The sequence below is a fragment of the Tamandua tetradactyla genome, chromosome 18, assembly GCF_023851605.1.
Source record: "Tamandua tetradactyla isolate mTamTet1 chromosome 18, mTamTet1.pri, whole genome shotgun sequence".
Classification (NCBI taxonomy): Eukaryota; Metazoa; Chordata; class Mammalia; order Pilosa; family Myrmecophagidae; genus Tamandua; species Tamandua tetradactyla.
In genome coordinates this window covers 73648172-73673149 of record NC_135344.1, presented here as the reverse complement: position 1 = coordinate 73673149, position 24978 = coordinate 73648172, and the positions used below count along the sequence as shown (strand labels likewise).

The following is a 24978-nucleotide window of genomic DNA, read 5'->3' as shown; positions in this document are numbered from 1 at the left end:
AGAAAAATTGACCAAGGATAAATTAAAAAACTGATATAATAGGCTATTAATATCTAAATATCCTACACTTCCATTTCAATCAACTCATTTTCAACAAGTAGGACTTACTCTCAGGTGTCGATTTTCTTCTGATAGTTTCATCATTTCTCCCTGCAGTCTTTTACACTCTTCCATTAGTTTTCTCGTTTCAGTATCATTGAGTGAAACACTATGTGGTTTTGGCATGGGTCCATCTTGTTTAGACGCATTCAGTGGAACAGCTTTGCTAGGTTCCATATCATTCTGCATTGCAAAGATATTAGGAACTGTTAAGCTAACTAACTTTCCTTACAGGTTTAAAACAAAATTTCAACTCCACATCCTTCTCTTTCAAAAAACTTTTAAATAAAAAGCTTTGACAATTTTCCATTTCATTAGTAAGATTAAGACACACACACACTAAACATTATGGTCATCTGTGAACAATTTTAAACGGACTGAATCAGTAAATGTAGCACTTTGGTAAGCTGAAATAAGCAGCCACAACTTCCTCCTCTCCTGTAACTCTCTGCACTTACCTTACACAGCAGTTATCATATGTTATAATAATTTATCTTTAAAAGTTTTCCCCTACAACACTTCCAAGGCTGGAAGAGCAAGAGCTTTTCTTATAATTCTCTATATTTACCCCTAAACCCAGTACCCTGGTCAACAGTAGTAATTCAATGAAAGTATGTGGAATGACTGATACCATTCAAAAAGAAATATGAAGTTCTCCTTCAGTGCTCTGATTCTGTAATTCAAATGAGGTTCTGAGAGGGGTTACGGGGAACACTGCGGTAATCACGTCAATGAAATTAGGAGACAATTTAAAGAAAAACATTTAAAAGAAAACCTAACATTTATTAATGGGGAAAAAAAAATAACTGATACAAACATTAAAGGTGAGATATAGAACACAAGCATTATACTGGCAAAAAAAGGGAAGATGAGAAGTCTGTGATGTTACGCTTAAAACATAAAGGATTTTTTCACATAATTAATAATACTGCTTTAATTAGTGTGATTCAATATGGAACCACCGTAATACACAGACACTTTTAAACCTATGAGCTCCCAAATCTTAATTCTTCTCAACACTTACCCTTTTGCAGTTACAAAGGCCTGGAAATAAATACATAGGATAGTGTCTAAATATTCCAGAGTCTGTAGTTTCAATAACTTTCGTCATTTATGCCATCACATGTGTTAACAGTATTACTTCAATGTCTTCTTTTTAATTTTAATTAAAATCCATACTTGCTAAAAAATTTAACTTTTAGATAAAAAGATACAAACTGCTAAGATAAACATCTACAAAACCAGCTTCGTGGCACTCCACAGGACTCATGAACAAGATATAGTTATAGAACACACACCTACCACAGTATCTCCTTTGCCAAATTTACGTTAAGTGAAATTAAATTGCTTATTCAAAAGACAAGACTAGTATTTCTTAGTAAGGAGATTCGATTTTATCAATATGTCTAAATTCATGTAAAAAAAAAGTAATCATGTTATGATGAGGTTCTAATGTAAAGCACTAAAAACATCTGACCTGCCAGCATTAAGATTTTTCCATTTTTCTTCAGGAGTTTCGCAGTAGCCCTACTCCAATTTCCTTCTCTGGGTCTCTCTTTTACTAGCTTTCTTGTCCTTCACGCTCATCTCCCTTGCTCCCAAACAATTACACCTCCATTTAGTCTCAAAAAATTATTTCAAATATATTTGCTCCACCAATATTCTTTCCTATTTCTTAAGAGTAATTAGAAGTAATTTCAAAATGATTTTTCAAGTGTGCTCAAATTCTATCCTAGTATAAGTCCAACCTCTGAAAAGGAGAGTGGTATGTGGCCTCTCTCTGGAAGAATGCAACAGTCAATTAATATGGCAAAGGGGGAAACTTCAGGTTTCGGTTAAGAATTGGAAAAAATTATACTCGTACCAAAAAAAATGGTTAAAACATTAAAAGGAAATATCTAAGGCCAACAATAAAGAGAAAACAGTTAAAATGAAGAAGTGAGCTCTTCACAATTGGCTTTTTATTTTTAAATAAAATTCCTGAAATTCTAGACAATTTTAAATGGGGGGGGGGGATTAGTCCTACTATCTCATCATCCCAACCTAACTATAATGTTATATATTAGCTTCCAATGTTTTTCATATGCACAAAAGTCAGCATACACTTTTAATCTGGCTTTAGTCACTTATAAGCACATCTTTTTCATTAGCACTTTAAATGACATAAGATGTTATTAAATATTCTGTTCAGTGCCTTACCAAAATTACTTAAACACTTCACTCTTGTTAAGACATTTGATAGGTAGCTTACAACTCTCTGGGATTTCAAATAACATGTCAATGAATATCTCTTCTGCAGTAGAGAATTTTTTTTAATTGACATTTTTCTGAATGTTGTTATATAGATTTTACAACAAAAAGGAGAAGAAATACCATGACCAACTTGGAGCGTAAACATTAGAAAAGAATACAAAAAAGACAGTGAAACTTACACCACTCCCCAAGTGAGCCACATAAATCATGAAACAAATTACACAGGATAGTTATACCACATGCTATTTAGTCCCCATACAAACCAGTCCACATATATAGCAGATGCAAAGAAATCTAATTTATTTATGAATATTTAAAGTATAAGCATATAGAACCTAACTTAGTTAGGGGTTTTTTTTAAAAAAAAAAAAGGGGGTGTTGAGCTTTGGTGTAGTAATAATCTGAAGAGCCTGGTGCCAGACTTGAAGCTTACGCTACCACTCAGGAGCTCCACTAGTGAGGTTTGGCTCCCAGAAAACAGCCTGTTCCTTCAGAGTTGCTTCAGACTGGTCCAGAAAGAGGAGACTGGTTGCTCTTGGAACCATGAAACAAGCAAACTAGAGAGATTCAATATGCTGTGACTCTTAGCATAAGAGTCTTAAATAGTAATGAATGTTAGTAATAGTCTTAGCATAAGACTCTTAAATAGTAATGAAAATTAGTAATGGATACTACTAACATTATGTTAACATTCTATTCGACACTGCAACTTACAATAAGCCAAAAGGTCAGGGCAGTGATACCAATTATCAATAATATACAATACAAGACAATATCTTTTACATTTCCCACTCTAATTCTGTAATTTAGCCTCTCTGCAGTAATCCCTCTCCCTCTTAGGTGAATTTTTTTCTGTATTCTGCTTCAACACACATCAGAATTTCAATTCCAAAATTTCAAATAAGCCCTTTGGAGATGTTTACAAAAAGGAGGTTCTAGGAATTGGAAATAGAGGGAAAAAGTAAAATAAACATAAGGCACACAAGTTTCTGCAATGAAGTCTTAGAAAGAAAAAGCAAGCTAAAGAACGGTAACTATGGGGCTACAATCTGTGACATCAAAAAGCTAATGCCAGGAGCTATGGTCTGAAATGTCAGAGGCAAAATTCAAGACCTTAACCTGTGAATTTAAAAAAAATAGTATTTGAGTAATAAGTTTATTCTAAGACTTTTTCTACTCCCAACAGCTAATTTACTGTTTCTCTAGGATCATGAGTCTCAGAAGTAAATAATATTCAAATCAAAAAAGTATTACACATTTAGACAGAGGATCGGATTTTTTTAAAAAAACTTAAAATATATATGTATTATTTATTCTGGCAAGTCAAAGTACAAACAACCTGCTAAAACTGTGGCGTTGGGTGGGCCACAGTGACTCACCGGCAGAGTTTTCACCTGCCATGCAGGAGACCCAGGTTCGTTTCCCGGTGCCTGCCCATGCAAAAAAATAAAAAATAGAACTGTGGGGCTCCTGCAGTACTCAGTAAGCAAAAAATATGGTAAAGGGAATCAATCATACAGCACACCAAAAAGTCACAATTTTTAAAAGTGCTGTCACTTTACTTGAGAGAATGTAATAAATACACACACGACACACACACACAAATATGAAAACACGAATGAATTCAATTATGACCTAAGTTCTTTAGGGTTTTAGCCACACATCCTCCTACCTGGGGCATTATAAAAACCTAACAATAACATATTTGTATTGATGACAAAATACAGATTAGTGACTTCATTTATCTTTTAATATATAAGCTTACCTGAAGAGCAGTATTTGCTAGTTCACACCTTCACAGCTATGTCTACTATCCTACTCAAGCTACAAAGGTGCCTAGTGGCTTCATTACAAGGTAATAAAATAAGAAAATTTTTTTTAGCGTATGTTCCTGAAAATCTCAGTGACTAGAAAAATTACACCAATTTTATAATAGTGTTTCCACTTTCATTAGCCCTGATCACTACTGAGATTTTATCAAGCACTGAGTTTACCTTTTTATAACAGGAAAAGTTATGTGCATGATAAGTGGTGGTTCTACTGTAATTTGAAAAGATAGCTGAAAAATTCAACTTAACTTCATATAATACTCACAATACCACTTATTTGCTAGTATCAACAGTAATTTAATTAATAACACTAGTAGACTCCTAAGTCTCTTAGCTCCCTATGACAAACCTTCTGCTTCTCCTGTTTGAACACATTGAGTCCCCTGGGGTCATTCTTCATGTTAAAACTGGCAGAGGCTGCAACTGTGTTGTTGATGCTGCTCAGTGAAGTAACAGCCATGGCAGTCCCTGGTGAAGGTATACCCTGAGGTGGCAGGGGAAACATATTCTCAGATTCGCACCAAACTCTGTTTGCTCCTGCATAATACTGGGAATGACTAACACAGAATGCATTAGACCTTAAAACATTCACATTTTACTCTCTAAAAATGTGTTACACATAAGAAATAATACCTATGTTTAGGCAAAAAAACACAAAAGTTCTGAATTAGCTTTTTATATCATTTCTCAAACAAAATGCGCTATGATCAACCTGCATATGTTCACTTCTTAAATTTATAAACTTTATTAAATGTATGCTAGCCTCATAATATAAAAAGGTTACCTTCAAGCTCTAACTTTATGGCAATTAAGTTTTTTTTAAGTAATTAATACTTGCCAACATGAGAAAAATAAGCATTTTCAAGTTGTCTTACCCTTGATAACACTTAACCTACGTCCTGTTTTTAAGTTAAATGAACATGTTTGTCCCTTAATGTTCAAAACTGCAATAATTTTAAGCCTTTCCTGTACTCAACACCCCTCTAATACACACATGCACACGTGTATACACACACACACACCCCTTCCAGAACCAAAACAACAGTTTTAAAGACTCATATAACATTCTGATACACCATAATCTCCACAGTTCTCTCCCTATCAATCTTTCAATATGGATAAAAATAGTATTATGGAAAAAGTTTGGAACAGAATGAAGTAATACTTATTGATACCCAGGTCATTATATACAACTAAGAGACTTTCATCCTACTTAATGATGCATGGTCTTCCAATCTGTCTTTGTCTCTACAGAAAATAAAGCATACTTAATCATAAAATGTCCTTACACATACGACTCCTCAAATTCCCTGTTCTTTACAGTCCTTCAGTCTATTGATTATAGACCAATAAAGACAAATGAATGTTTTTTCTAGAAAATGTGTCATCAGATGTCAAGTGCAAAATGAAACACAATACATTTAAGAAATTGGTAAAATGTCAAGTGTGGTTAACAGCTTCAAAGTAAACCAAAAATTTTTAGAATACTAAACATAAAGAAATGTCAAAGACACTATTTTTAAGCAGTTTTATCAACTTCATCTATAAACCATACTGAACTGGTTGTGTATGAAGTGTTATTTTAGGATGAGTATTTTATGTGTTTTTATACAGATACAAAAAAGGCTTCATCCTTAACTGTTAAAATAAACAGGCAAAAACAAAAACATTATATATTTTATACTATTATAAAAGCTTCAGATATGACACTTTGAGGTTTGATGCAACATTAAATTGATGACTTTACAGAAAGTCACATAATCAACCAACAACCCAGATAGAACTGGTCTGTGTCAGGCTGCACTGAACTTAAAGATATTTCTCAGCAATTAACATTTCTCGTAGAATCTACAGGTTACTACCACCACAAGAATGAGTTTAGGAAGAGACTGTCAATGTCTCCAAAGTGCATTTTACAGAACACAAAATATCCCACGAGATGTTAATGGTGTTACACGAAATAAAAAAAAGAAATATTAGGTCAAGCAAATCTTTGCTGGAGGTCTTCTCACAGCTTTTAATTCACAAACCCACAGCACGATTCCTATTAGGAGTCATGGTGTCCTGGTATTTTTCCAAACTCATTTGACCAGAGGGCCCTTTCCATCCTGATACCCTTTGGGAAATATTGCCTTATAAAAACACAACTGAAGTTCAGTCCCTCTTTAACTATGCACACTAAATCCCTAAATTAGACACCTGTAAGCTATGTATAGTGTAGACACAATTTTTACACATTAAAATTACATAAATTTGTAATCATGACACAATAAATGCTAAAGCCTCATTTACAAGCAAAAGTTGAAACAAGAAACCAAACACTAAAATTACTGATCAAGAATCCTAACAGGGACGGGCCATGGTGGCTCAGCAGGCAAGAACAGAGGACCTGGGTTCAATTCCCGGTGCCTGCCCATGTAAAAAAAAACAGAATCCTAACAGTCATAAACAAAAATTACGTTCTTGCTTGCCCCTGTCAGGATTAGAGTTGTATCTGGTACATATTGAATTATCCAGCTTCTTCAAGAACATATCCTAACCATAAAATGCAACCACCATAGAATTCTCCCATGCTGGAGATCTGGGTTCGATTCCCAGCCCATGCACTTCCCAAACAAACAAAAAAACCAACCAACCAACAAACAAAATTCAACAAACAGTGCTGCAATAATGGGGTGCTCACACAGAAAAAGAACGAAATGTGACCCCGTCATACAGCATACAAAAAAAAAATGCAATCACCACCACTACCACAAAAAATAAAAGGGTAAGTATCCTATGTGCAGTTGACAAGACTTTACCAGTAACGTATCATGACTGTCATGGAAGTGCCTTTCATGACAATTGGTTGAGAAAAACGACTGATCATGGTTTAAGGAAATCTGATAAAAGTAAAAATTACCTTAATCCCAATACCCAGACTGTGCTCTTAAAATACCATCTCCAAATGAAAGAAACCAGCGTTTCCTGAAGTAGTGGCTGATAATTTATCCAGTAGGCCTGGATAAATCTTGCCATCTCAGACATTAAGAAAGTTACCAAAGATTACCAGGGTCAAAAGGACTCAGAATTCAAACCTGAAGAGCCTCTAACTGGTCAATTTGAGCTGACTAAGGATAATAATTGCAAGAAATTGAAACACAAACATGTCTAAATCCATGAGTTGGGAGGTAGATTGTACATGGTCAGAAGGATGCTTGTAAACCAACTCATTTTTATAAAACCTGAATCTGAAGGGAAGAACTCAGGTATCTATCCTGCCTTTACAAATAATACCACAGAAAGACCAAGGCTTCTATCCACTAGCTGTTGGCAGGCAGTCCTGTGCCTTCTCCCCTCACTTCCTACAGTTTTAACAAGCAAAAATGTCTCCAGGCATTGCCAAATGTTCCTAGCTGAAAACTATTCAACTACAAACTACATATCCGCTAACTTCACAATACATATAGCCATTATCTGCCTCACCATCACCTACTCCCTGTCCCCAGTAAAATCATCTAAATTTAATCATGCCTCTAGATCTAACTTATAATTTGAGGAACTACCAAGGAGAGAGAAAAAGTTAATGATACTACAAGGGTACAATCAGCAAAATCTAGACAGTAGGAAAGTCTAAAGAATAATAAACCCAGTTACTTTAATAAATAATTTGTGAGAAGAAAAACAGAGAGAAGGGATCTATAGATTGAGACTTAAGAAAGACAGCACCCAACAGCAGTATGTGGACTTTATTTTGATCTTGATTCATATAAACTGCAAAAAAATAATTTAATGGCATATGTAAGACAATTAGAAATCTGAATGCCACCTGGCTAGATTGATATTAATGAATCAGTTATTAAATTCTAAAGGTGTAATACCATTGGTTAAGCTCTTTTTTTCCTGAAGTCCCTACTTTTGGAAGATATGTAATGAAGTAATATGGATGAAATTATATGGAACTTTGTAACAGAATTTTAGAATTTGTCCATTTAACATGGGTTTCGCCTTTTTAAAAAAAAGACTGGAGTTGGGAAGTGGTGGTAAGTTGAGAAGTTAAGATAAACCATAAACAAATGATTGTTAAACCTGGTAATAGGCTCACAGGAGTTCACTGTCTTCTATTTTTCTAGGTGTCTTAATACTTTCAAAATAAAATGTTAAAAAAAGAAAACACTATCCGGTTTCCACTACAGATGCAAGAAAAAAAAGGTCTTTGCATTTTCTGTCTTTCTGACTGACAGCCAAGATTGAATGGGGGAATACAGAAAATTCTAAAAACATGGGAAAGGAGAAATAATCTTTGCAACTCAGAAATAAATTTCAAACAGCAAACAGCCTTTTTACTCTAAAATAAGAAACCATTATCTTTAGCAGATATTCCCTACAATTCAACTGGTCAATAACTATACCTCAAGTCCAAATAGCTGAAGTGATGGAAATTTATCAATTTTTTTGCAGTCATCTGATCCTGGCCTAGAATAAGAAAGTTTACTGAGTACTTTGAAGTTACTAAGCAGCCTCAGCAAAAGGGAAAGTAAAATTGAAATGGGGTGGGTAGAGGGTACAAAGGTAGTTCAGTGGGAGAATTCTCATTTGCCATGCAGGAGAGCCGGGTTTGATTCCCAGTCCATGACATACAGTATACAAAAAAAAATCTAAATGGAAAGCTTAAATGTGCAATCGAATCGCTACTATAGAATAAGAATTTCTGCATTCTCACTGTCTCTGATAGTATATGTAGTGTGGGTTTTTGCTTTGGGCAACTACCTGAAAATACTGTTTAAAAAAAACAAAGTATAAAAAATTTAGTCAATATCTAACCACCTTTCAGGGACTTTTTCATTTCACCTTATCCCAAAAGATCAATACAATAATTGAGCCCACGTACTAATCTCAAATTTACTTTTCAATAGGGCAAATGGCTTCCAGATCAAGGCAACAATTACATCAGATTATAACCAAATTGTGACAATTCTGTTTATCCTTACCATATATACCAAGTCTCCAAAAAAACTTACCTCAAGTCTACAATCACAGAAAAAGGAATATTCAAATCTGCAGTTCAGAAGTGAAACAGAAAACACAACCCATTCTATGTATTCATAGGCTATTTTTAAACTACACATACATATCCCTCAAATTTCACTTACCTCATACTAAATATAAATTACCTAAAAAAATTATTTTCTAAAGAATAAAATTAGGCCACGAACCTTGCTACATGACAGAGGAGCCAGGATGATGCCTTGGTTTGTACATTTTCCAACAACAAAACCAACGGGAAGGGAGGGAGAGGGGGGGAAGAGGGAGAGAGAGCACACACCACAGAAGCAAAAAGCTGAAATCAACAAATCCAGAAGAGAAGAGAGAGTACAGAAGATGGCGCCACGTACCTAGGTAGCAGTGTGGCAAAGGATAACTGAAGCCAGTCTTCGGGAATAAAACCTCATCTGGATGATGCCTTGATCTGGACATTTTCATGGCCTCAAAACTAATGAGCTGTGTAAGACCCAAGAGACCTTGCTTTATTGTTCACGATTTTATCCTCACACAGGCAATGAATGTGACACATGGTAGTGATCAATAGGTAACAGTTGCATTAATAAAACAGTCAACATTTGGGAAAGATGGTAGAATAGAAAGCTGCAAAATTCAATCCTCCTCCAAAACCAGCTAACAGGCAGGCAAACACTGTCTAAAATAACTGTTCTGGGACTGTGGAGGACAGGGGAGCACTGTACAGGATCCAGGGAAGACAGAGACAAAAAGGTTAAGATACTACTTCACTGTGAGTAAAATGGCCAGCACGCAACCCCCACTCTTAGTCAGCTGCCTTGGTCCAGTTCCACACTGGCTGCTGCAACTATGAGGGATGTAGAAGTCCTCTTCCCCAAGAACATGGTGGGTAGGGGGAAAGGCCGGGTACTGATCACACCTTTTAATCGGCAAATTGTGATCATTGGAGTCGTGGTTTTAGCCTGCTATGGACAGGGATCCTGCTATGGACACAGATCACCGCAGCCACTGTTTCAACCCCAACCCCAACAGTGGCAAAAGTGGTTAAAAGGCAGGATTTCCTTAGGTCTGCAGGGAAAAGTTTGCTGAAGAGTACCATCTGCTGAGCAGTTCAGGAAAGTTTAGCTTCAGGGAGCTGTCAAAAAGGCTTTTGGACATCTTCCCTAACCCTTTCCCCACAAGGCTCTTTGGCAACTGGTATATGCCCCATATGCCCAGGGTCTCTGGCTAGGAAATACTGACTTGGAAAGTCCTCTAGCTGGTGATCCTCTTCCCAGAATTTGCCCTCAAGGCAAAAGCAGCTAGAGGCAATGAAAAGAAAGTTTAAAATAGGAGGAAAAAAACTATAAAGACAAATAAAAAACAGAAGAGATCAAGATGCCCAGAGAAAAAACAAAAAAGGAAGATTTCCCCTGGCGGTGAAACAAATCCACAAACAGTGCAATCTTAAAAACTGTATCACATATGGAGGCAAGAATCGGATGAAGAGCTGAAAAAATAAGATCAGTTAAACAAAGGAGATTCTTTTTTGTTAATGTATCTCCCTACATATATGGATTTCTGTATCTATACATACACATACAGAAGCAGACATGAAATACAGGCAATTCTAAAAGTCTAGAATAGACTGAACCAAGAAGACACTGGGTGGGCACAAGGAAGAATTTGAAATTATGAAAAGAAAATAATAGAACTTACGGGAGTGAAAGGCACAACAGAAGAGATTTTAAAACACTGTAGAGGCATATAATAGATATAACCAAGCACAGAAAAGAATCAGCAAATTAGAAGATAAGGCAATGGACAGCAAAAAGAACAGATAGAGAAAATGATGGGGAAAAAAAATGAAGTTTCATAAAACTGAATGACAGCAAACTACACACAAAAACATGTGTCGTGTGTCCCAGAAGGAAAAAGAGAAGGGAAAAGTGGCAGAAGGAATAGCTGAGGAAATAATGGCCAAAAATCTCCCAATTCTTATGAAAGATATAAATATACATATCAAACAAGAACAATGTATTCCAAAAGAATAAATCCTAATAGACACATTCTGAGACACATATTAATCAGAATGTTAAATGCCAGTAATAAAGAGAAAATCCTGAAAGCAGAAAGAGAAAAGCGATCCATCATATACAAGGGATACCGAGTAAGACCAAGGCTGACATATGTTCCTGAAACCCTGTTGCTCAGTATGTAGCTGGAGGAACTAAGTGTGGGACATGAACGGACATATGCACACTGGCATCTATGGCCACAGTGTTCACAATCCACAATGGATGGAGGCAGCCTAAGGGCACAACAACTGAGGAATGGAAGGGAAAACCATGGTGAATACATACAGTGGACTACTGAGTGGCTGCAAGAAGGATGAAGTTGTGAGGCATATAACCAGGTCAATGAACCTTAAGGATGTTATGCTGAATGAAATGTCAGAAACAAAAAGACAAATATTACCATGCCTCACTCATACGGACTAATTATTATATAAAAACTCAATGAACTGAAGTCGACAACATGGGTTATCAGAGGTTGGGGCCTATAGTAAAGCGTCTTAGACTGTAAGCTCTTACAGTAGTCACATATATTCAGAAGTTGTAACTTATTTCTAAATTGTGAGATACTGAGCTGTTTGTTTATAATCTGGTCGTCTTCAGAAACTTCGGGTATTTACATGACACCTGAGACTCAGAATTAGAGCTATGAAGCTATGAAACTCAGCACTACACCATACAGGAACTGTTTAAAAAGTTGAAAAAGTGATCAGATTAGAGATATGAATAAAGCTGATATGGATAGGACTGGGGTAGATCAGAATATAGGGTAAAGGATGATACTGTCCATGTTGTAAAACTTCAACTTCTGTGCGAGACCAAAGGGAGAGATGCTTATCTGCTGCAAAATTTATATTTTGGGTAGTACATCTCCTAATTTAACTTGTATGCTCAGTTTAGTTAAACATCATAAGTATATGGAATTTTGAATAGGGCATGAGACTTTGTTGGTTTGTCCAGGTTAGTATGATGCCCCGATATATCCCAGAGTAATCTGGTCAGTGAGTAAAGAAGTATTTGCAAGGTCCCCTTGGGGCACTGAGGAAAAAGCAAGAAATACTCAACTTTCCCATTTAGAGAATTTCTGATATTCTCGCAAGCAGTGGACACAACCAAATCAATAGGCCAAGCCCTTGGTTTTGGGGTCTGCCCCAATGAAATATATTCCTGCTTAAAAGCCTACTTAAAATTAGGCCTAAGAATCACCCCTAGAGAACCATTTTTGTTGCTCAGATGTGGCCTCTCTCTTTCTAAGCCAACATGGCAAGTGAACTCACTGCCCTCCCGCTCTACATGGGATATGACTCCCAGGGGTATAAATCTCCCTGGCAACATGGGACTGAAATCCAAGGATGAGCCAGCACCTGGCATCAAAAAAGCCTTCTTGACCAAAAGGGGGAAGAGAGAAATGAGAAGAAATAAAGTGTCAATGGATCAAAGATTTCAAACAGAGTAGAGAGGTTATCCTGGAGGTTATTCTTACACATTATATAGATATCCCTTTTTAGTTTATGGTGTACTGGAGTGGCTAGAGGGAAATACTTGCAACTGTTAAACTGTGTTCCAGTAACCTTGATTCTTGAAGATGACTGCTTTTACAATGTGACAGCATGATTGTGTGATTGTGAAAACCTGTGTCTGATGCTCCTTTTATCTAGGGTATGGACAGATGAGTAAAAAGTATGCATAAAAATAAATAACAGGTGTGCTGATTTGAAATGATTATGTACTCTAGAAAAGCCATGTTTTAATCCTAATCCCATTTTGTAAAGGCAGTCATTTCTTCTAATCCCTATTCAGCATTGAATGCTTGAAACTAATTAGATCATCTCCCTGGGGTGTGATTGAATCAAGAGTGGTTGTGAGCTGGATTGGCCAGAGGTGCGTCTCCACCAATTTGGGTGGGTCTTGATTGGTTTACTGGAGTCCTATAAAAGAGGAAACATTTTGGAGAATGAGAGTTTCAGAGAGAGCAGAGAATGCTGCAGCACCATGAAGCAGAGAGTCCACATGCAGCAACCTTTGGAGATGAAGAAGGAAAACGCCTCCCAGGGAGCTTCATAAAACCAGAAGCCAGGAGAGAAAGGTAGCAGATGATGCCGTGTTTGCCATGTACCCTTCCAAAAGAGAGAGAAGCACTATGTTCACATGTACGAGAAAACCTGAACTTCATCGGCCTTCTTTCAAAGATACTTCCAGGTATCTTTGCCTGGATGCATGGCTTTGACTGGACATTTCTATAGACTTGTTTTAATTGGGACATTTTCTCAGCCTTAGAATTGTAAACTTGCAACTTATTAAATTCCCCTTTTGAAAAGCCATTCTATTTCTGGTATATTGCATTCTGGCAGCTAGCCAACTAGAACAGGGTAGACAAAGGTTAAAATAAATTGGGTAGATGGAAATACTGATGGTCAATGGGAGTAAGGGGTGGAGGGTATGTCTGAGTTTTTTCTTTTTATTTTTTTTCTGAAATGATGCAAATGTTCTAAAAAATGATCATGGTGATGAATACAAAACTATGTAATGATATTGTAAGCCACTGATTATATGCCATGTGTGTGTGTTAAGATTTACCAATAAAAATATTAAAAAAAAAAGACTAAGGCCAATTTCTCATGAGAAAACATGGGATCTGAGAAAGCAGTGGTATGATTTATTCAAGATACTGAAAGAAGAAACTGGCAGACAAGAATTACTTACCTGGCAAACCTGTCCTCCAAAGATGAAGGCGAGTTTAAAATATTCACAGACAAAGAGAAACCGAGAGTTTGTCAACAAGAGACCTGCCCTATAAGAAAAACTACAGAGTTCTGCAGGCTGAAAAGAAAAGACAGGAGAGAGAGAAGGTTGGAGGAGAGTGTAGAAATGAAGAGTATCAGTAAATGTAATTAAAAGGTTAAAAAGAGAGACAAAAATAAGGTATGACATATAAAGATCAAAAGATAAAATGGTTTAAGTACTGCCTTTACAGTAATAACACCAAATGTTAATGAATTAAACTCCCCAATAAAAAAAGTATGATCCATCTACATGCAGTCTACAAGAGACTCAACTTACAGTAAGGACAAAAATAGTTTGAAAATGACAAATTGGAAAAAGATATTCTATGCAAGTAGTAACCAAAAAAAGTTGGAGTAGCTATACTAATATCAGAAAAAACAGACTTTAAATGCAAAATTGTTGTAAAAGACAAAGGGGCAATCCACTAACCACGGTGCCCCCAAAATACATGAGGCAAACTCTGGCAAAATTGAAGGGAGAAGTAGATATCTCTACAATAATAGCTGAAGACTTCAACATACCACTCTCATCAACAGATAAAGCATCTAGACAGAAGATCAATAAGGAAACAGAATGAGGGGGAACACTACCTCATTCTATAAAGGCAAAATCACCCTAATATCGAAGTCAGATAAACATATTAAAAGAAACGAAAACTACAGACCAATCTAATAAATACAGAAGCAAAAATCCTCAACAAATTACTTGTGAAATCCAACAGCACATCAAAAGAATTAAATACCATGATCAAGTGGTTTTATCCCAGGCATGCAAGGGTGGTTCAACACAAAATCAATTTTGTAATAGACCACATTAACAAATCAAAGGAGAAAAAAATATATATGATCATCTTTGTTCAGTTCACTAGCTGCCAGAATGCAATACACCAGAAACGGAATGGCTTTTAACAAGGGGAATTTAATAAGCTGCTAGTTTAGAGTTCTAAGCCGAGACAATGTCCCAATTAAAACAAGTCTATAGACGTGTCCAATTTAAGGCATCCAGGGAGAGATACCGTGGTTCAAGAAGGCCAACGACATTCAACGTTTCTCTCTCAGCTGAAAGGGCACATGGAGAACATGGTGGCGTCTGCTGGCTTTCACATGGCTCTACCAAAAAGGGACTCTCTCCAAAATGTTTCCTCTTTTAAAGGATTCCAGCAAGCAACTCCACCTTCAGTGGGTAGAGACACACCTCCATGGAAATCATCTAATCAAAAGTTACCACCCACAATTGGGTGGGTCACATCTTCATGTAAACAATCAAAATGCTCCCACCCAGCAATAATGAATAAGGATCAAAGGGCATGGCTTTTCTGGGGTCCACCACGGATTCAGACCACCACATTCCACCTGGAATGAATGTATTTTGCATTTGGAAAGAGCATGTCTTTTTGGGGTCCAGAGAGTAGACAAAATCCTGTACCCTTTCTTCAAAAAACACTTTGAAAGATAAGAATACAAGGAAACTTCCGCAATATGACAAGGGGCATATATGAAAAAAAAACCCTAACATCATACTCAATAGTGAAAGTCGGAAAACTTTCCCTTTAAGATCTGGAACTGGCAAGTCCTAGCTAGAGCAGTAAGTCAAGAAAAATAAGTAAAAGGCATCCAAAACAGAAAGGAAGAAGCAAAACCTTCTCCATTTGCAGATGACATGTCCCATATATAGAAAGTCCTGACATATCTACAATAAAGCTATTCAAACTAATAAACATTTTAGGCAAAGTGGAGGGATGCAACACACAAAATCCTTTAACGTTCTATACACTAGTAATGAGCAGTCTGAGAAAAAAAAATCCATTTACAACAGCAACTAAGAGTTAAACATCTAAGAATAAATTTAAATCAAGGATGTAAAGGACTTGTGCACAGAAAACTACAAAACACTGCTTAAAGAAATCAAAGATTTAAATATATGGAAGCACATTCCATGTCCATGACTGAAAGACTAAATATCATTAAGATATCAATTCTATCCAAATTCATTTATAGATCCAACACAATCCCAATCAAAACTCCAACAGCCTACTTTATAGGAATGGAGAAGCCAATTATCAAATTTACGTGGAGGAGTAAAGGACCCCCAAATAACCAAAAAGCTCTTGAAAAAGAAGAATGAAGCTGGAGGAATCACATTTCCCAACTTTAAAGCATATTACAAAGCTACAGTGGTCAAAACAGCATAGTCCTCAAGACTGATAGAGGTTGTACAGACTTATGTGTCCCACTAACTAACACTAGAAATATGAATTAGTTCTCGCAAGAATTACTTCAAAGATATGATTCTTGTACAAAGAGTGTTTCAGTCCAGGGTACTGGGGGAAACTGCTATACCATGCTATGAGCTATGTTCAAAAGGAAAACATCAGCACTACCACAGCAACAACAGAGGTAAATAATGGGGGAAGAGGTAAATAATAAGAGTTAGAAGGAGGTTTAGATTTTCTATTTGGCAAGGGTGCGTTTATTGGTTTTCTTTCTCTTGGGAACACTCAAATTATTTAAAATTGAGAACGTTGATGGACTGTGGACTTCGGGCACTATACATGATGCCTGATGAATGCAGGAGGCTGAAGGATGGTCTGACTGAGAAGTAGACTGGTAATGATGGTGTACACTTATGAACGAAGGTTATGCTAATACAAAAAGGAAAAATGTCATGAGGCATGCAACGATGTGAATGAACACATGGAACACATCTGGTCTGAAACTGAAATTTTCTGTTGCACATAATCTAACTCAACCCATCTGTATAGCTCATTTGAACAACTGAAACACAAGGAGCCCAGAATAAGAAAGAGGTCATTTAGTCCTGTATAGATTATTATAATGCCTGGATACATCCTAGAGTATATTAAGCAGATAATCCAACAGTATTGGCAAATTCCCTTGAGGGATGGGAGAAAGAATAGGGAACTATTAAAACTTACCATCAGGGAATCCCCTGATACTGCATCAAACTTTAGGGACACCCAAATCAATAGGTCATGACTTCAATCTTAAGACTTACTTTTCTGAAGCTAATGTAGGTAGCAGAGAAGCTTAGACTACCTATAGGCATGCCTAAGCGTTACTTCTGGAGGACATCTTTTGTTGCTCAGATGTGGCCTCACTGTCTCTAAGTCTGTCTCCCCCTCTACATGGGACATGATATCCAGGGGTGAAAGTCTTCCTGGCAACGTGGGAGAGGACTCCTAGGGATGAATCCAGACCTGGCACTGTGGGATCAACAATTCCATCCTGACCAAAAGGGGAAAAAGAAGTGTAACTAATAAAGTATCAGTGGCAGAGAGAGTTCAAATAGAGTCAAGAGGCTACTCTGGAGGCTGCTCTTACACAAGCTTCAGTTATACCTTGCTATCTATCGTAACCTGCCAAACCCCAACCAAAACCATTCCAGCCAATCCTAAAGAACACTGAGGGCAATATATAAGATTCCACAAGGGTTCCATGTACTAGAGTAACTTTCCAGAAACCTACAACCTCCAGATGGGTTCCTAGTACAGATAAGTCCTGAAACCTTGAGAACCCAAGCCTCTCCAGAACATTAGATAGTTCCATCTCCTTCCCCGTATTAGTGACAGACCCTTCCAATATGAAAAATTTAGAATGGCCATAGCCCAAACACCCCTAACGAGAGGGATGGAAAGATTAAAGGCGATGGTGGAGTTAAACAGTGAAGATAGGATTTAACAAATGAATATGAATGCTGAATCATTAAATTGATACAGCTTACACTCTCCAGTGTCTTAGAGCAGCTAGAAGTAAAACCTAAAATTGTAGAATTGTAACCCATGTCAAACTCTGAAATATGTTCCACAACTAATTGTGGTGCTGTGCTCTGAAATTTATTGCTTTTTTGCATATATGTTATTTTTCAGAAAAAAAAGAAGGAAAAAAGTTGATTGTGATAATAAAAAAATATTTAAGCCTTCTATCCTCCTATATTCTGGAGCAGCTAGAAGGAAAAATCTGAGAGGATCATATGGCAGCCCATGACAAACTCTGGGATCTGTCCTGTAAGTACTTGTTGAAGAGTGCTTTGAAAACTACTGCTTTTTTTATTTCTTTGTTTTGTATATATGTTATACTATACAATATAAAAGTTTAAAAAAAAAAAACCACAATGAGATATCACTTCAATTACTAGAATGGTCACTATTAAAGAAACAGAAAACTACAAGTGTTAAGGAGGATATGGTGAAATTGGTACACTCATTCACTGCTGGTGGGAATGTAAAATGATGTGGCCGTTGTGGAAGGCAGACTGGTGGTTTCTCAGGAAGCTGAGTAAAGAATTACCATATCACTTGCAACCCTCTACAAGGTAAATGCCCAAAAGAACTGAAAGCAGGGACATGAAGAGAAAGCAGGGACATGAAGAGAATGTGGTTGAAAGGTTAAGTTTTGGGTCATGTATGCTACTAAAAGGAAAGTTAGAAGATAAAACATGGGACTGTACCAAGTGAATCCTGTTGCAGACAATGGACTGGATTTAATAGCACAGGTATAAACCTGTTCTTTCATGAATTATAACAAACGTATGACACTATTACAATGTGTTAATGACAGGGTGGTGTATAGGAAAAATATACTTAATGCAAACTATGGACTATAATAAACAGTAATATTTTAATATTCCTTCATCATCTGTAACAAAGGTACCACGCTAATGCAAAGTGTCAACAATAAGGGGTATATATATGGGACCATTGTATTTTTTACCTAATTTTTCTGAAAACCTACAACCTTTCTAATTAAAAATAAAATAAAATAAAATCAGCTGGATTTTGACCGAAAACAAATCGAGCAAAATACCCGGGAATAGCCAACTGCTTTTCCAGGTAAATTAACACCTTTATCCCCGTGTTGCCAAAAAGTAGTTTATGTCTATTATTTCATCTTTATGTATATACACGCCTCATTCTAGAAGAAACTTGAAGTGATTTAAGTGGTAAAAAGTTTGCAGAATTAAATGAATCTTTCCATCATGCAGCTTGTACCTATTTTCCTCCTTCTTGGGCAAACAAAATGCTAAAAAATGAAAGAGCATATCAAATTGTTTTAAATATAAATAAAACAAGCACCGAATACTAGCAAGTGGAACAGCTTTAACACATCCCCTCAAAGCCAAAATCACAATCAAAATTAATTTCAAAGTAACTGAGAGCTTAAGATCTTTCAATTTTCTTATGTTCTTAGATTTTGCTACTTACCAACTTATCATTTTCATTGGGCATTTCAAATACACATCTCAATTTAGAATCCATTAATTCATCAGGTTTTGCCTCTTTCCACTAAAAGCAAACAAAACCAAATATGAGATAAAGGAGTTATGAATGCGACAAATAGGTTTCACCTCAAGAGACAGCCAAATCATCGGCAGTAGATGCTTGGAGCAAGAGTGAGATGGAGCCTATGGCCCAGCCAGGACACACTACATTATGCACTGATCACCCTGCCATCATCACTACCTGGTAATGCCACAGAACTTTTTATACAAACCTGAGAAGAGCTTCTATCATGTGTTGAAATCACACTAAACTCTCTAAAGATTACAGGATATTCTACTTAGTAGTAAAATCCCTAAATTGCTTCTAAAAAACACAATTTCAAAATTGCTTCATTCCTGAAATTGTTTTTTAAAAATTTTTAATTACAATTCTCTTCTAAGAGCTAAAATGAAATCAACAGTTTAAACAACATTCGCCAAAAATCTTTAGTTCAAACTCTATACTTACCACAGCTTCCATATCTGAAGTATTTGGTGGAGCAAAAATTGTCTGTACCATGAACTTATGTTTACTCTTCTCATTCGGATCATAGTCAAAAGGCTGCAGCATTACTAAATAAAAAGAACATATTAAACTGTCTTCTGTATTTGTTTGCTTATCATTTCTATTACCTCATTCATTAACATGAAAATTTAAAGAAAACCAGGATAGAGTCAAGAAATCAAACACTGGATTTACATGAAAAATCCAGAATCAGCTTTATTGAAAGCAATTATTTTTATATTGTCCACCTTTCTGATGTGCTAAGTCTTTAACAACCCACAAAATAAACAAATGACTATTAAGAAATAAATATGAGTTTATGATACTTATTAATGTTTTCATTTAACATTTTTTTTTCTAAAATGAATTTTAAATAAATACCTAGTCAACTTGTTTAAATCTGACTCTAAAGAAACAGAGTATAGAAGGAAAAGTTTTAGATTAGGGTCCCAACAATCAAATTTTTTTTTGTAAGAATGTATCACTTTCAGCAGGACTATAAGAGTTTTTAGACGCTCAATGTGATTTTAAGTCATGTTAAATTTGTGCAACAGAAATTCAATACAAAAGCTAAAGAATGAATGACCAATTATGAAAAATAGGTACATGTATTGCGGAAATTATTTCCCTGTTAATATTTAGATTCTTTCTGAGGTGTGATGGCGTCAACACTTGATGCAGTTAAGTACATAAAAGACAATATGCAATTAAGCAAACGCATTTATAAGGTATATCTGAGAAAATGCACAGATTTCAGATAAACTACAACAAAAGTCACCGAGCAATGATTGGAGGCTAGTTACTATTAACCAAAAATTTGAGGATAAAAAGAAAACTTAATATATGGTTATAACTTTATGATGTTTATATTCTAATTAAGGATGCAGACCATTTAACATGAGGAAGACAATAAAAATATATAAATATGTACAATTAAAAGAGCACACCCTTAATATGAACTGCTAAAAGGACAGAGAAACAACAAAAAAAGAAATGAGTATGTAGCACAGATAGGTAACCAGAGAAGGTTGCTGAAGAAAGCATGTTTGACTAACTCCTTATATGAAAAGGTACTACAGCAAAACATGGAAGTGCTCCATGCTAATTGTTAAGAGAGGAATCTGAGGACTTGCTGTGCAATTACCGACTAGATTGTTTATAGTTTTTTAATAAGTCTGGTGCTCAATACAAGGGTTTTATGTGGGTAAAAGAGCTTTGAGAAGTATAAACTTTCTTAAGAAATACTGCTAATACAGTAAAACTTCAACAATCCAGAACCCTCAAAGAGAAAGTTGTTCTAAACAGTTTCATGGATTCCCACTGTTTGTACCAAAAACTGTTTTTAAACATATAGACAGAATTCTATCTTCTTTCAATTTAATTAAAGGCTTAAGGACACAGAAAGCAACACAGAAAGGACACAGAATAGCATATATGCACTCATTTCTTTAACTCTCTTATTTCCCATTCATATTTCCCAGGAACTGATCAACTGGACTAAGATAACAACTTCACAAACAAATATGAAAGCATTCTTCCCAGACGTCCTGACCTCGACTCAATAAAACATCTTTCTAGAGCCACCTAGCTCTGTGTTTCAAGCTATACCTTAGGGAGGATTTATCACTGCCAAGAGCTCATACTATAATTTTCCCTTTATTGCCCCTGCAGTCAGACTTCACTTCTAAATATTCTCGATGGGACTGCTCTAGGTGCTCACTCTTTGATAATTTGCTAGTTTTAATCTGCTGTGGACTTAAAAACAAGACAACTGATACAGAATTATAGCACATGAGGAGTCTTACCAAGATTATCTATGCAGGTTTGTTTTGTGTGTGTGTTTTCCTAACATACACATGCCCAGACTACGCACCCACAGATTCTGATCCCAAAGAGGTCCATGTATTGTGCAAGACACAGTGGGAGATAAAAACTACTGCTATAAAACAGAAGTAAATGGTCTCTGCATGAGGCTTGAAGAAGGGGTTCTTCTCTATGGAAGATAAGCCAACTTAAACTCATGGACTTTGAAACACTCTTTCATACTTGCTTCCTATCTCTCAGCTATACCTGATGAAACAGCCAAGGAGTGCTGTCTCAGGCTTTGAGGGGAAAAAAAGAACAGATGACAGAGGGCACCAGCAGACTCCACGGAAGGAATGAGACCTTACATGCAGGGACCAAGCGTAAGCAAATCACCTCAAATTTGTCAGGGCAGAACACTATTGGCATTTGCAGTGAAAGATAGAAAAGACTCATCTGATTGGATGCAACAGGCAACAAAGAGGCACTATATATTTCTAAGCTAAAGAATGGGAAGAATGCTGCTGTAGCTCCATGTGATATGTAACAAAAGCTAGAGATTTGAATGATCAGTAACAAAAATGGTTCAATATTTCAAAAATAAATATAAGGACAGAAAATGCAGTGGTGGGCTATAGAGATAACATAGATATAAAAAGGTTAAACTGACAATAACTACTTATTGCTTACAAGTAATTACTAATAATTACTTACAAATTGCCCATACCTCCCACAAGGACATGAGATACGGGTGAGAAAATTTTTTGCAATGGTTTGGATATGGTTAAGATAACAGAAGGACATCAAAGACAAAGCCAGAATAAGAACTATTTCCATCCCTTCAAATTAAATCCTATAAACTAAACCAAACTGAACTATCATAAAACATCCAAACTCAAAACCGAATAAATTCACGACAAGGTTTGCTACCTGACACGGTCACAGTTGAGCCTGGATCAATAATTCCGCTGTTGGGCCTCACACAGTACCGACGAGGTGCCGTAGTCTTCACTTTGAAACATACTTTTCTATCCGATGGATTTCGCAATTTAAGATTTGTAGTGACTACATCTGTGAAGGGGCCTGTAAGGTTTAGAAATTAAAAAGAAAAAGATGTAACCGCATTCACAGTCTAAAAAACAAGCAGAATTAAAGCTGTATATATTCCTTATTTTATTTAAAGTATGTAATAAAGTCTAAAAGAATACATATACCAAATGGTTAACAGCATTTTTCTCCATGTGGCAGAATTACAAATGAGTTTTATTTCCATCTTCATTCCTTGCCATCCTTTACAAAATTTCTACAGTAAACATGTATTATTTCTATCTAAAAAATCCTTTTGAAAGTTTCAACAGACGAAGGAAGTTAATTTTATTCAAACAATATGCTCTTACCACATTACTTAATATATCAGGATTTTTCAGAGGTCTGCAAAACCAATGCAAATCTTCCAAGTTCATTTTATTAGGCCAACTGCAAGACTCTCTACATCTGAACACATTACACCCAATGACAACAGCGCTCTTACTTCACGTGGATCAGGGATGATTCATTCACTTATTCATTCAAATATTTAAACAATGCGGCCACATGCTCCAGATAAGAAGTTTCTAAGCTTTGATCCCAAATATAAAATTGTAGAACAAAGAACCCAAAAAGCTGATCCAGTCCAGCCTGGATTAATTAAATCCTGAATCAGTATAATTCATTTTTTGAAAAAAAAAGAATATAAGATTACAGCCATTTTGTTCTTAGCTGAAGAAAAATCAAGAGACAGATTTTGCAGATTAAGACAACAAAATGAATGCCTGGCTTTTAGACAAGATAAGCTTAAAGAGTAGGAAGCAATAATTATACACTCCTAACTTCTACAAACAATTTGCAATGGTTCTAAAAATAACGTTAGCTTTAAGTCATACTAAAAAAAATACATAAAAAGCTAGAAGGTTGAAAATCAAAGACAACTATTATAAAGGCAATTTTTAATATATGAAGTTTTAAAATAAAACTTAAAAAAATTTTATTATGGAAGTCCAAATTGAGAAAACTCTCTAATTAATTATCCCAAAGTTTACCATTTTGTTAAATATGCAAAACTATCTGAGACAAAGGTTGGAAGGGAAAAATATACAGCCAGACAAAAAGAGGCCTTTGGAAGATGGCAGATGCAAACCAGATCTGCTCAATGTAGCATTTGGAGGAAAAGAAAAATGACTGATTGGTCTACAAGCAGACTTCACAAAAGCAAGGGATTTATTTCAAGTGCTAAGAAGTGAAATGATATTATTTCATGCTTAAAATTTGTGAATTGTAAAATACTTTCTAAAAAATAAGGATTTGAAACTGGGATGAAAGGGAGGAAAAAGAAATAGGAGAAAATTAGAAGAAAGCTAGTAAAGACAATCAAGTTACAGAAAAGAAAACTTTATGTAAAATAACCACTGGGTTTTTTGGGGATAAAATGTAGTCTACAGAGCACAATCTTTGAAGCTTCTTTTAATTATATGGCCAAGTTAACTAATCATTCAATTTGTAAATTATCTTAAACCTTTTGCTGCTTTTCTTCAATCTCAATTGTTTGCATTTTTTGACAAATTGCTGGTTAACAGCCCACCATACAATGGGCGGCTAAGTATAAAGAAGAAAGTTCAAATCTGTCCATTTTGCTCAGGAATCCACAAAATGGTTGGCTTGAGAAGCATTTTTAAATAAGACATAGATTCATTTTCTTAACATTCTCAAAGCCCATATACTACTGAAAATAGAGAATGTGTTAAGTTTTTGTACACCTAATTTAATTAGGGCTGTAACATTAGTAGCAAGCATAGATTAAAACAAATCCAATTTTTTCGTAACAACACGACAAAAGCAACATTTCACAAAATTTGTATTTTGAACCCTATATTTTCACAACATAATTATTTAAAATTTTTTAATTCTCCCCTAATTTTAGAGGAAAGCACCAATTATCCAAATAAGATAAAATAATTACTGTTTTTGTTAAAAACTGATTACAAAAAAATGACCAGTGTCGATTTTCATCAACAAACTCCACAATAATTGAATGAATTCAGGAATAGTACTTAAATTTTATGATACTGCCTAGCAGGGTTAGTAAATCAAATTATAGATTGTGGTCTTTCTAGACATAAAAATACAAACTATCTCAAAATGAAGACAGAGGTCAAAAGAAAAAAGCCCACTAATTAAAACAAAATTCTTGACACGCTAACCTTACAAGAAAAATGTAAAATTACCTATAAGAAACACACCTAATAAATCAATTTCAGATTTTCTGCTCTACATGTCCCTCTAACCAAGCCTCTCAATGAGGGTTGCTCCTAGCAGACTGTTCAGAATCTGAGCCCATTTT

At 35.7% G+C, this 24978-nt stretch overlaps 1 protein-coding gene across 3 annotated transcripts in view; it reads right to left on the bottom strand.

Annotated features, from left to right (window-relative positions):
• Nucleotides 1–24978, bottom strand: part of VAPA (VAMP associated protein A) — a 70091-nt gene that overhangs the window by 4481 nt on the left and 40632 nt on the right. For 2 of the 3 annotated variants that reach the window (XM_077135986.1, XM_077135987.1), the window contains exons 2-6: nt 22533–22685; nt 19764–19867; nt 19239–19319; nt 4531–4665; nt 109–282 (exon numbers count right to left, since the gene is read on the bottom strand). In XM_077135986.1, the coding sequence (XP_076992101.1) occupies nt 109–282; nt 4531–4665; nt 19239–19319; nt 19764–19867; nt 22533–22685 (647 nt within the window). The remainder of the gene's footprint in view (nt 1–108; nt 283–4530; nt 4666–19238; nt 19320–19763; nt 19868–22532; nt 22686–24978) is intronic. The other variant, XM_077135988.1, reaches the window with a different exon arrangement.